Source organism: Ovis aries, chromosome 1, assembly GCF_016772045.2.
Source record: "Ovis aries strain OAR_USU_Benz2616 breed Rambouillet chromosome 1, ARS-UI_Ramb_v3.0, whole genome shotgun sequence".
Classification (NCBI taxonomy): Eukaryota; Metazoa; Chordata; class Mammalia; order Artiodactyla; family Bovidae; genus Ovis; species Ovis aries.
The window spans coordinates 174,140,676-174,153,840 of record NC_056054.1 but is presented as its reverse complement, the minus strand read 5'-3'; the positions used below and the strand labels follow the sequence as shown (position 1 = coordinate 174,153,840).

Here is a 13,165-nt window from a genome sequence, read left to right as displayed (position 1 = left end):
GAACCAAGTGTCACTTCATCCACAAGAGTTTTAAGGCCAGTCCCCCACTGAGAATTTATCTCCCCTTATCTGTCCCTCTAGCATTTGGAAATTCATCCTGTTTTCCTCTCTCCAGTGTCTAGAAATGTATGCTATAAAGCAGGACATAGGATTAGGAACCTATGTTATTTACGGGAGGTAAAGACAGTTTTCCTCCCCACCACCACCCTCTACCGACCTGCTCTACTTTACATTTGTCTGCCTCCTATATTCAGGGACCTGTGTGTAGGTGTCATTTAATATATTTAGTAATCTAAATACGGATAAAGTATCTTCATTTCAAGGGATAAAAAAAAAAATTTGGTCTCAGGTGGGCTCTCCAGGAACCAGATGACAGGGTGGAGTCAGAAGTATAAGAGATTTATGGGAGGCAACACCTGGGAAAGATAAAGGGGAGAGCAAGCAGCCTGAGGCAGAGAAAGCTTCACGGATTTATTTTTACTTCTACTGCCTTTGCTTTCGGTGTCAAAAAAATTGATCAAGACCAATGTTATGGTACTTACCTTCTGTGTTGTCTGCTAGGAGTTTTATGATTTCAGGTCTTAGATTCAAGTTTTGATCCCCATTTTGAGTTCACGTTTACGTATGGTATAAGATAGTGGTCAGATGTCCTTTTTGGCTTGCGATTGCCCAGTTTTCCCAACACACCTTATTGAAGAACTAGCTGTCTTTTTCCCATTATATATTCTAGCTCCTTTGCATTAATTGGCCATGTATATATATCTGGGCTCTTTATTCCGTTCAGTTGATCTGCATGTCTGTTTTTATTCCAATATATACTGTTTCAGTGACTGTACCTTTGTAATATGTTTGAAATCAGAAAGCAAGACGTCTTCAGCTTTGTTCTTCTTCCTCAAGATTACTCTGACTACTCAGGGCCTTTTGTGGTTCCATTCTATTTTTGTGAAAAATAGTGAGTGCATTGACTCTGTAGATTGTTTAGGGTAGTATGGACATTTTAACATTAATTCTTCCAAACCACAAGCACAAAACAGCTTTCCACCGATTTGTGTCTTCTTCAGTTTCTCTCATCAGTGCTGTACTGTCGTGTTCTGGGCGCAGGTTGGAAAAGAATTTCCAGACATAAGACAAAACGAGAGGGAAATAAAGTTTATTAGAGTGGGAGATGCTGTTGGAACAGTGGGCCAGCTCAAGGGAAAACTGACGTTGAACAGGGGTCCTTAGTCCACTTTTATACCCAGGCTACAAGGAGTGGGACTGGGGTCTTGTGGCTCATTTGCTGATTGGATGGGGCACAAATACTGGGTGGGGGTAAGAGGAAGGCAAATACCTCCTCCCTGTGGGAGGGCTAGCCTCCCTTTGGGGGGCTTCCTTGATAGCTCAGTTGGTAAAGAATCCGCCTGCAATGCAGGAGACCGTGGTTTGATTCCTGGGTCAGGAAGATCCCCTGGAGAAGGGAAAGGCTACCCACTCCAGTATTCTGGCCTGGAGATTTCCATGGACAGACAGTCCATGGGGTCACAAAGAGTCGTACACGACTGAGTGACTTTCACTTTCACTTATATTGGGGCCCTTGAAACACCGACTTGATGGACATGAGTTTGAGTGAACTCCGGGAGTTGGTGATGGACAGGGTGGCCTGGCATGCTGCAATTCATGGGGTCGCAAAGAGTCGGACACGACTGAGCGACTTCACTTTCACTTTTACGCATTGGAGAAGGAAATGGCAACCCACTCCAGTATTCTTGCCTGGAGAACCCCAGGGATGGGGGAGCCAGGTGGGCTGCCATCTATGGGGTCGCACAGAGTCGGACACGACTGGAGGGACTTAGCAGCAGCAGCATGGGGTAGGAGGGGAGACAAATTATACTGTTTCCATTAATAGTTACAACATGGGGGTGGGAAGGACCATAAGGGTCTGGTTTTTCCATTCCTGCATTCCAAGACTCTCCTTGGTTCTCTCTCTTTCATCCCTGGGCCACCGCACACATATAGCTTTCAGTGTGCAAGTTTTCCACCTTCCCTCCTTGGTTAAATTTATTCCTAAGTATTTTATTATTTTCGATGCAATTATAAATGGGATTGTTTTCTTAATTTCTGATAGTTTATATTAGTATACAGAAACACAACTTATTTTTGTATAATGATTTTGTATCCTAAAAATTTACTTTTCTGCCTCTTTCTCTCTTCTCCTTCTGAGACCCTTGTAATCCAAATGCTGGTCCACTTGATGTTATTCCGTAAGTCCTTTAAGCTGTATTTACTCATTTCCCACCCGCCGCCCCCACCCCCCCCACCCCCCCACTTTTATGGGATGAATTCCGCTGCCTTGTCTTGAAGTTCACTGAGCCTTTCTTCTACTTCATCTAGTCTACTGTTGAATGCCTATATTGGAATTTTTGTTCAGATATCTATCTCTGTGATTTCTGCTTGGTACTTTTTTATATTTTCTTTTTGTTGAAATTTTCACTTTGTTCATGCATCGTTCTCCTGAGCTTGGTGAGCAGATTCATGACCATTATTTTGAACCTTTTATCAGGTAAATCATCTACCTTTATCCTTTTCTGGGGTTTTATCTTATTCCTTCATTTGGAGCATATTACTTTGTTTCTCCAACTTTTGATCTCTGTGTTGTTGTTTATCCATTAGATAAAACAACTCTTCCAATCTTAAATGGATAGTCTCATGTAAAAGAAGACGTTTATTGTTCAATCTACCCTAGCTGTTAGTTGTCTCTGAAATCTTTGTGACTGTCCAAGCAGCCTTCTTTGTTCTTAGGGCTCTTAGTTCAAAAACTGTCTATAATATTGCAAAGGGGAGGATCTCAGTCAGTACTTAGATGCAGGGCTGACTGGAGGCCAGACCCTTAGGCAGGAGCTTTTAAAGTATGCAAATACACCTCTTTCAGGGAATGACGTGCTATGCAGTTAAGAACTCTTTCTCTGTTTGCTATCATCTCATTGAACTTGTGAACACAAGCCCTTGCTTGAACACAAGCCCAGAGACAGAGTAAGAAATTTATCCTCTGGACATCAGCTACAAAAGTCAGTACACCAGACCTGTGCAGAAGCTCCTTTATCAGAGATACTGGTAGCCCTATGTGGGGCATGTGAAGATGGCACCCACTGGCTTTCCCAGGCATTTCAGTCTTCTGCCAAAGCTGAGGGGAGGAGGTGGTTAAAAACTGTTGCAGTCCTGTAGGACCCATGAATGTAAGTTCTGCTGACCACCAGAGCCAAGCTTGCGAGGGATGTACCCTGGGTGGCAGCCATGAAAGCTGGGCCACCAAACGTGCTCCTTTCCAAGAGACACTAGAAACCAAGAGTGAGGCGGAGAGTGTATGAAGATGGTGCCACCAGCCTCCCTGGTCTCCAGAGATGTGTGTTAAATTAGAAGACTGCCCCCTTGGGCCGCAGCTACTAAGATAAGCAAATAGGTCTCTTTCAAGGAAACAGCATTTCTGGCTGCTGCCTCTGTGCTGTGTCTGGGAGCTAAACATTAAACCTAGCAAGGAGGGAACAAGCAGGAGAACTATAGGGGCATAGGAGATGAGCCTGGTTGGAGTGAAGGCTGTTTATGGGGGGCTGAGGGAGATAAATGGGGAAACTATGAAAGCCACCAAAAAAGCTAATACTTGATGGAATAAGTAAGATGGAGCTAGGAAAAATGTTTGAGCAGTAGGTGTTTGTCTTGGTTAAATCATTCATCTCAACCATCAGTCTAAATACTCTCCTTCAGGGCAGTTCAACAGCTCCAAAGTGGAAGTACTCTAGTTAAAACGGTGTGGTAAAGGGGGTGGTAGGCAGAGCCTTCCTGCATGTCTGTCTCTTCCCTCCTTCCTCCTCAGAATACCCAGGACATCACAGAGCATGGTTGAAAAACACTCTCTTACTGGATTTCCTTTTCCCAGCCCAAGCCTGGATTTCAAAGGAAGCAATAAGAACACACAAAACAGGGTCCCCATAGCTTATGGAATTTTTCTATCTCTGCTAATGCCCACTCCACAATTCCAGTAAACTTAGTCTTTCTTATAGTTCTGTTGCAGGAAGGGGGACCCCTTCCAGGGCCTGAAACTGGGTTCTTGTCTAACAATCAGAAATGAATTGTCTGAGGAGACACATGTGCTGACAAAGCAAGAGATTTTATTGGGAAAGGGCACCCGGGTGGAGAGCAGTAGGGTAAGGGAACCCAGGAGAACTGCTCTGCCACATGGCTTGCAGTCTTGGGTTTTATGGTGATGGGATTAGTTTCCGTGTGGTCTTTGGCCAGTCATTCTGAGTCTTTCCTGGTGGCGCACGCATCGCTCAGCCAAGATGGATGCTAGCAAGAGGGATTCTGGCAAGTAGACGGACATGCGGTGTCTCCTTTCGACCTTTCCCAAACTCTTCCGGTTGGTGGTGGCTTATTAGTTCCGTATTCCTTATCAGGATCTCTTGTCATAAAACAACTCATGTAAATAGTTACTATGGTGCCTGGCCAGGGTGGGCGGTTTCAATCAGTGTGCTTCCCCTAACAGTTCCATTGCCCAAAGCCGAGGGTCAGTTAGAAAGTTCAAGGAAAGAATTGGTTTGATGGGGCGCTGCAGTGCAGGTGGGCACTGAGAAACCACAGGCAGATGTGGCTTGGCTGGGCTGGGAAGGCTGAAGACCAAATTGAAACTAGTGGCTTTAACTTCCATTTTAACAGAGGCTGGGAGTTCTGTGTCATTGCTCTGAGCTGTGTTTATTAATTTGTTGCAACTTGGGATGAATAGAGTTAAACTCATTTTTCAAATCATGGCTCTACATACGGTCTTTAATAAATTTTCCTTACTCTCATTTCCCCATGTAAGGCTACACCCAGTGCAAACTGCTGGATCCTTCAAATCACCTTCACATACAAACCTATACTTTGCAGGTAGAGGAAGATAAGAAAAATATGAGCAGGATGCAGACTCTGATGGATAATCTTCAGCTAAAAGTACAAAGTTACAAGCAGCAAATCGAGGCAGTGGTAAGTACCTGAGGCACTTGCAGCCTCATGGATTTCCTAGCCATTTACATTTGATTAATGGAGATATGTGGCCCTGAGCTAAACAAGCAGCTTGTCAGAGAGGACCAGCTCAGCTTAAAGTCTGCTCATTCTTTTTTTTTTTTTTTTTTTAATGTGTATGCTAGAATTATCACCTATAGTTAAAATTTGTGCAACTTTTCCCTTCAGGGAGCCAAAGCTCTCTCCCTTGACCTTTGCTTACACCCAAACATATGCATTGCACGATATGAGCCAAATAGGAGCATGGTGTCATGTAGAGATAGAAAATTTTGGTTGGGTAATCATCCTGTGGGGCTTCTCATGTGGCTCAGTGGTAAAGAATCCAGGAAACATCAATGCAGGAGACGTGGGTTCTAACTCTTAGTGGGGAAGATCCCCTGGAGCAGGAAATGGCAATCCACTCCAGTGTTCTTGCCTGGGAAATCCCATGGACAGAGGAGCCTGTTATAAGAGGAGCCTTATAACAGTAAAGACAAACACCCTCTACCCTGAATAGGATGTTAAATTGATTACAAAACAAATTATGGTTAATCTATCACATACCAAATCTGTGAAAGCTAGACTACATCCTATTGGTGGAAAATGCCGACTATGTTCTCAATTTCCAGGGGAAAAAATGTTATAAAATGGATCTGGTGCCTGCTAGGAAGTCTGAATCCATATACATCATACAAAAATATGGTATTTCATTCAACACTCAGAAGTTTAGATTCCTTTCTCACATTTTTCAACTTTCTCACATCAGGGCAGAAAAAAAAATATGATTATACAGGCTCAGGGATTTGTTTCATTTTTTATTTTTATAGGAAGCAGAAGCTAGTCAATACCTTTCCAAGTATAAGAAGCAGCAACACGAGTTGAATGAAGCTAAGGAAAGAGCAGAGATAGCCGAATCTCAAGTTACTAAACTCAAGATGAAAGCAAAAGAGTTTGGGAAAAAGGTGCGTCAGGTATTCAGTTCTGCTGTAACTTTTAAAGCGTTGGTGTTTCAGGCTCATGTCATCACATGGAAAAGTGTTTCTTCAGAGGCTTTTAAAAACATTGAAAAACAGCTTCTGATAAAATCTTCCCATGTTTATCAATTCTACTTGTCTGGGTAGTATGAGACAGGAAGCATGTGAGTGGGGTGCGCACTGCATTACGCTTCTCAAATGCTTAATTCTAGGATAATGTGCAGGTTCTGAGCTCCTGGGTCTAGATTCATGTGGGCAGGACAGTCAGGCGTCCAAGGGGAAAAGATGATTAAAGAAGCACAGATGGATCTGCTTGAAATTCTAGGCAAACTCTTCTGTGGTGGGCAAGTATCACACTGATATGGAGATCCCAGGGGGACAGGTTTAAAGTGGAGGCCATGAAGAACAAATGCAAGAGTCTTGCTTTCTGGTTTTCTTCCCTAAAACAGAGAAGGAACTCTCTACATCTGTGTCCACGAAAATTCTGTTCCAATAGTAGGGGCCACTGCCCTAATTTTCCTGGAAAGTGACAGAGAACATGGAGCTGTAGGCTTGGCAGGGCCAGTATCTTAGTCTGTTCAGAGATGTCATGCCAGAGATGGAGTGGCTTACAAACTGCAAACACTTCTCACAGGCCTGAAGGCTGTGAAGTCCAGGGTCATGGAGCTGGCAGATTTGGAATCAGGTGAGGGCTACTTCCTTATAGACAAGCCTCTTCCCACTGTAACCTCATATGGTAGAAAGAAGGGAAGAAGCTCTCTGGAGTCTTTTTTTCCTTAAGGACATTACTCCCAGGCATGAGGACTCAATCTCATGACCTAATCCCTTCACAAAGGCCTCAGCTCCTAATACCATCACCGTTGGGGTTAGGAATTCAACATGTGAATTTTGTGGGGGGACAGAAACATTCATACTATGTCAGTGAGCTCAGCTTCCTCACTGAGACTGTTACCAGAAACAGTTGTGAAATGAGATTTGGCTTTAGGAGAAGCAAATTTAAAGAGGTTGTATACAATCCATAGAATGCCTACAGAGCACTTAGCACAGGCACCACCATTTCAGTTTTTAAAATGAATTGCTGGTAAACTTTTTTAGTAAAGTTTTTAAAATGAATTACAGGAGGTCAAAGGATCTCTTGAAGAAGAGACTAAAAGTTGGTCATATTGAATATATTTGGATCCAAATATGAAAAATATGAGACTTTTGCGGGCTCTATACATTTCTTATTGATGAGCAAATAGTCTCAGGGAGAAGGCCTATATTGAGAGGTCCAGCTAAGTGGTTTGAACTCTGGCCTCAACGTGCAAAGTGTTACAGCCTGGGATCGGGGTCTTCTGTATGGAAGCTGCCCAGCAACCCCCTGTGATGGATTTGTTTAGGGAAATGCTTCGCACATGCTACAATTGCACTCAGCTGCATGAGGTCGGAGGGCCTCGGAAACAGATGTAATGCTTTCGACTTTGTCACAGTTATTTCCAACAAAGAATAAAATGAGTGAAGCAGAAATTGCTTCTGAGAGGCCAGAGATGAATAGGAAAATCATCCTTGGCAATGCAATGACTAATTGTTTTCCATTCACAGAAGGAGAGCCTGAACATCTCTCCACTGTCATAAACCAAAGGAAAAAGGTTTTCTGATAGAATTGTGCATCAGGTCTGGGGAGCGAATTGGTGATGCATGTCATCTCTCCCTTCTGGGGTCTTCTCCAGAGGGTGCTGCCTTTACTGGCAATGCAAGGCGGGCAGAAAATTGAGTGACTAAGCACGCCCTTGCGGTGAATTACTGGGGTCTGCTTTCTCTCATGCAGATAATTGCCTCAATTCCCTGCCTCCCTTTGAAGCTAATGAAGAGTTGGCTAAGGCCTGCTTATGACTGGAAAGGCCTGGGCTTCGTTCTGGGTGTATGTCCCACTGATGAAAGTCACAGGAATCTCATAGAACATGCTGATACTCTATTTTTCAGGTCCATGAAGAATGAGCAGTCCTCGTTTATACAGGACAGAGGTTGGAAAAGTACAAGGAGGTACTATTTTCTGACCAGAAACTTACGTTGCATTTGAAATATACACCTTTAGATTGATGTATAGTTGCTTTACAATGTTATATTAGTTTCAAGTGTAATAACATAGTGCTTCAATATTTGTAGATTATACTCGTTAAAATGACTATAAAATACTGGTTATATTCTCTATGGTGCACATTGCATTCTTGTGTCATTTACTTTGTACCTGGTGGTTTGTACCTTTTAATCCGCTTTCCCTCCCTGGTACCCCTCTCCCTACTGGTAACCACTAGTTTGTTCTTATATTTAAAAGTCTCTGTTTTGATGAATCCACTCATTTGGGAAACATTTTAAAAAACATGCCGCATCAAAAGTAGTTTAAACAAGGTGATCAGGAAACGTAATAATAAAAGGAAGTATTGTTGCTTTCAAGTGTAATGGGGAATTTGTTGATCCTCAGATGTAAGTAAACATTTCACAGGAAAGATTAAATAGATGCAAGAATCTTTTAAATTTTGATGTTAAAAAAATACTTTGTCCATATTGCATCTTAGTGAGTAATATTCATAGAAGACATGAGCTATGTTATGGTCCCTGGGGAGTTCTGCTTGACTCATTTCTACATCCATGAGTCTGTTTTTAGCCACTGATGGTGGGAGACAACAGGCTAGTCTTACTGTTCTACAGCGATTTACCTATAGTCATAGTTAGGCACTTTGTGCAGGAAAACCCTCCCAGCTGACACCCATGTAGGCTACATACTGGTGCAACACTGAAGCACCCTCCCACGCGAGACGCTCAGTTTAGTGATAACTGGTATGCTGTCTGTATTGTACCAATGTGGCTAAGCTGGAGGTACATTTCCTAGAATTCCCTTCTCTGTGTGGTTCTGGATTACAGTTGGTCACAAAAGAAAAGTGCACCCGATTTGAGAGGCAGAAGTGAAGGAGAAGCTGCTTTGTTTTTATGCTCATACGGTCAATGTATGGTCCCAGGTGCAGTGATAGCTGGCAGATATTACTCAAGGCTGAAAGGGTGAGCTAGCTGGGATAGGCCCAGCTCCTGTCAGAGTCCTCGCCAGGCAGGCCTGTGGCTCCTTGGCAGTAGGCGCTGGCCTGTCTTACAGGTCACTCCCAGCATAGACTCTAGAGGCTCCAAGGGACAGCACGGGATCCAGTTTGTTCTTATAAATTCCAGCTCATCCTCACTCCATGTCCAGCTCTCCTTCCTGACGCTGGCACATGTGCCCAACAGCGGCCTCAGGGACAGCACCAGATGTGGAGGGGGCAGCCTGGCGCAGGCTTTTCACCGCTGCCCACGGTGGTACAGTGTTGAACGTCCATAACAATCCTTCTGTCATCCTCAGCAGTCTGCCTCTGCGATCCAACCTGACTCTAAGATTAAGCTCAGCAGTGCTGAAAGACACAGGGTCCTTATCTGCCATCCTCAATGTGTTGGCTTTGGTCTTTAAATTTGTGACCCTCATCACAGTAAGATTAGAACAGTTCTGAGCATGTTCTCCTCACCAAGTGCCCTATGTCCTTTTCTAAAGATTTCTTTATGTGTCCTTCAGTCAGTTCAGTTCAGTCGCTCAGTCGTGTCCGACTCTTTGCGGCTCCATGAACTGCAGCACGCCAGGCCTCCCTGTCCATCGAGTTGGTGATGCCATCCAGCCATCTCATCCTCTGTCGTCCCCTTCTCCTCCTGCCCCCAGTCCCAGGGTCTTTGCCAATGAGTCAGCTCTTTGCCTGTGTGTCCTTAGTACTCTACAATTTGTGATGAACACTGGTCACAACACTGTAGCAAATACCTGAGGTCAACAAAACTCTGTGCAAAACAGACTGTGAAATAAGTCCAGCTGATACAGAAAACTGGACTAGGTGGCATGAATACACAATTGGGGTTGGTTTTCTCCCATAAACTATAGGCTTAAAAATTTGACTGTCATAAAAGTCCTAGTCAGGCTTCCTTTTTCACACATTGATAATAAAATTAAGGAGAACAGATTATCCAGTCAACTGAGTTATCCATTCTCTCCTTGCATAAAAATATATATGAAAATTTAAATTTATTAGAAATCTGATTAACAAAATGACAACTGAGCCAAAGAGTAAATTATCTTAATAACCGGGGTCATTCAGCTATGAAACCCTGGTGTTGGATAGTACAACCCAACCCCAGGGATGTCAGTTCTTGAGTTGATAGGGCCTTTTGCACCTTGCGTTGTCTTAGAGACACTGACATTCTTACTCTATGGGGTCCCTACGATCCACCATACTAAATCTAGTAGATTAGGCTGATATTAACCATTCATGTAAAACTAGAGTACAATACTTTAGCACATCAATTGCTTTGTTTTCTTGGCCCTGGTTTTTCACCTTTTCACTCAGATGATTTTTGCTTCTACTGCTCACCCATCATTAGTTGATCAGATTTTGAATCATCTCTTAGTGATTTGTTTCTTCTGAGTTCTTGGCAGAAACTTCACTGTAGCCTCCTGGGCTGGTTGCAGCAGGAATGTAAATAAATGAGAGAGTTCTTTTATCCAAGCTGAATTGGAATCCTTGGTATCCAGGCATTTATAATCTTGATGCAGGTGGGGGGCCCGAGAATGATTCTTCGTTTCTGAAGAGACAATGTGACTATTCTCTTTACAGTATCACAGCTTTTTGAAATGGTAGAATTGTCAGGTCATGACAAACCATTGCTGGAATCACAGTGAAGAAAGGGGAGGTGAGGTCATAGGATATTACAGATGTTTGTGTTGTGTTATAAACTTCTGTCTTCACTTTCTGTATTGGGTAGATAGTCTGAAAGAGCCTGGAACCAAGAAACAGGGACTCAGAATAGTTGTTGTTTATGTCAGAATAACCATTTTAGTATTAATGGTGGTAGTGTTTTGTTTTTTTGGAGGGGGGCAATTGTAAGCTACTGTTTGCATCTGTAATCAGAGATCCCTGAGACAGTTATAAGTAGTTATGAAGTTAGATCTTACCAATTTTAATTTCCCTTCTAGATGTTCCTGAGATTTTAACAAGTAGAAAAACAAGTTTATCCCACTCTTTGCTGTTATGTATCCTGATTAGTGGAAGTCATAAATAATAAAAGGTGTGCAGCAAAAAAGTATACAAGCAAGCTATAATTCGTAAGTGCATTATCAGTTCGGAAGGAACCTAGAAGTGGCTGGAAAAGTGTAGAAGGTCAGTAGTCTGAGTCTGGGCAGAAACTGTAGTTTGCTTTTCTCTACTTTATCTGTCTTTCCTTCCACTTCTATGGAAACCCGTGTTTCCAGCAGAAGAGTAAGCACATTGGTGCATAGTGCCATTTGAGATCTTTACAAGTAACAGTTGGAAATGAGATGAGCAAGCACTTATTTAAGTGACTAGAACCAGTTTAATTACAGACAGTGGAAGAGCCCAAGTGTATTTTTTCCTGTTCTATTATCCTGTAATCCCTCCTGCCTTTTTTCTGTGTAAAAGTCCTGCAAGATAATGTGTGAATCAGTCAAAGGTTCAATTAGCTTTTTACCATAGCATTCTTATAAATAGTTTGATAAAGGAAATGCCTTACCACATTTTCTTCTTCAGTACCAGCACTGCTAGAGTTCTGATTAGTAGGTGGATGCCTTTCTACAGGAAAAAAACAGAACTTAAAAAGACATCTCTTTGCCAAACCCCTATTCTCCCTTATTCCCACCTCAGTAACAACAAATAGTTGCTCAGTCATGTCCACCTCTTTGTGACCCCATGGGCTATAGCCTGCCAGGCTCCTCTGTCCATGGAATTCTCCAGGTAAGCATACTGGAGTGGGTTGCCATTCCCTTCTCCAGGGGATCTTACCAAGCCAGGGATCAAACCCAGGTCTCCTTCATTGCAGGCAGATTCTTTACCATGTGATTCACCAGGGATGCCCCAGCTGAGTATGATTATGTTATTAGAATCACATTAGTTACTCCCCTCTTTGTATCTTTTTCCAACAAACAGCATTAAAAATGTCCTTAATGTAGAAATACTTCATCAGAAACACACAGCAGTAAATTCAGGTGCTCCAAAGCAAGGATAAAGGCAGTTCAAGCAAGCCAGCAGCTCCTGGCTCTCTAAGATGGTTGGCCTGATGCCTACTAACTATAAACAATGGGAAAGAGCCAAGGTGGTGATGGACAGGAAAAGGGGGCATAATGTCATTTCTCGCCGAAGGCTTCAGACCACAAACTATGGAACACACTGTTTTATTTTTTTAAGTGGCCCACACCCCAGTGTGGTTTTTGCTGACATCTGACTGCTCCTCCAGAATCAGAATCCGTCCTGCTCTCTGCCATGGGATGCTGACCTGGGTGGGTTCTACCTGCAGGGCTTCCCTTCCCTCCGCTTTCATCTGGGGTGGAGGTCAGAGGGCAGGAGGGGCAAAATCAGGTGTTTCTTCTCCTAGCTCCTTCCGTGTCAGGCCACCTTAATCTGGCTGTGTGCTCTATGTGAAGGCCACCTTCCTTACAACACAGCTGGTCCTGTGACTCTCTCCTTTCAGGTTTGGGGCACTATTCCTCCTCCTTGTCCCTTTAGATTGAGCGCTTCCAGCAAAGCTCGCAGGGGTGCAGTCTCTTCTATGCTCCCCCTTCTCCAGTTTTGAGTGTGCCAGGTGCTTTGTGTTGGAACTTCACTTGTGCACACTTCCACTATAGAAACTAAACCATCATTCTGGAGTAGTGCCCCCTCTCCTAGAACTTGAACCTAATCTCAAGCACCATGATATTAGGGTTTGCATGTGGAAGACAAACTAGACTACCTGAAACCTCCCATTTTTCCCTACTTCTGGCAGCTAAGGGACAGGAACATCAAGGGCACTGGCCTGCTTATTCACATAGACAATCACAGGGCTGCAACAGATGAAATCCTTGCTCACTATCACCCTTAAAGTACTACCTTCAATAATGGTGTCCACGATGACCAAATAACCCTGACTTCAGCAGGGGAAATAGGCAAATATCAATCAGAAGAAGGGACACTGAATCTGTCTCAACCTCCCAGGACACTGAGAGCTTTCTTAGAGAGATGATGAAATCAGTGAGAGCTCCATGGGGCCGAGATCTACCTCTACCACTAGTTAGCTGGGTCATCTTAGGTGGTGCCTGTAAGTCTGTTTCAGATGCCTATTAGCATTTGCATTAACTTTTTTGATTCTAA

General features: G+C 43.3%; 2 protein-coding genes across 11 annotated transcripts in view; one reads left to right on the top strand and one right to left on the bottom strand.

The window, feature by feature from the left end:
• MYH15 (myosin heavy chain 15) overlaps nt 1-8,172 on the top strand; it is a 152,066-nt gene extending 143,894 nt beyond the window's left edge. For 2 of the 4 annotated variants that reach the window (XM_060404253.1, XM_060404256.1), the window contains 3 exons: nt 4,897-4,992; nt 5,838-5,972; nt 7,947-8,172. In XM_060404253.1, the coding sequence (XP_060260236.1) occupies nt 4,897-4,992; nt 5,838-5,972; nt 7,947-7,961 (246 nt within the window). In that variant the 3' untranslated portion in view covers nt 7,962-8,172. Of the gene's footprint in view, nt 1-4,896; nt 4,993-5,837 lie in introns of all 4 variants that reach the window. The other 2 variants (XM_060404248.1, XM_060404262.1) reach the window with 1 other exon arrangement.
• HHLA2 (HHLA2 member of B7 family) overlaps nt 4,123-13,165 on the bottom strand; it is a 153,542-nt gene continuing 144,499 nt past the window's right edge. For all 7 annotated transcript variants that reach the window (XM_042230925.2, XM_060404268.1, XM_060404267.1 and 4 more), the window contains 2 exons: nt 11,556-11,614; nt 4,123-10,805 (listed from right to left, as the gene is read on the bottom strand). In XM_042230925.2, coding sequence (XP_042086859.1) covers nt 10,755-10,805; nt 11,556-11,614 — 110 coding nt within the window. In that variant the 3' untranslated portion in view covers nt 4,123-10,754. The remainder of the gene's footprint in view (nt 10,806-11,555; nt 11,615-13,165) is intronic.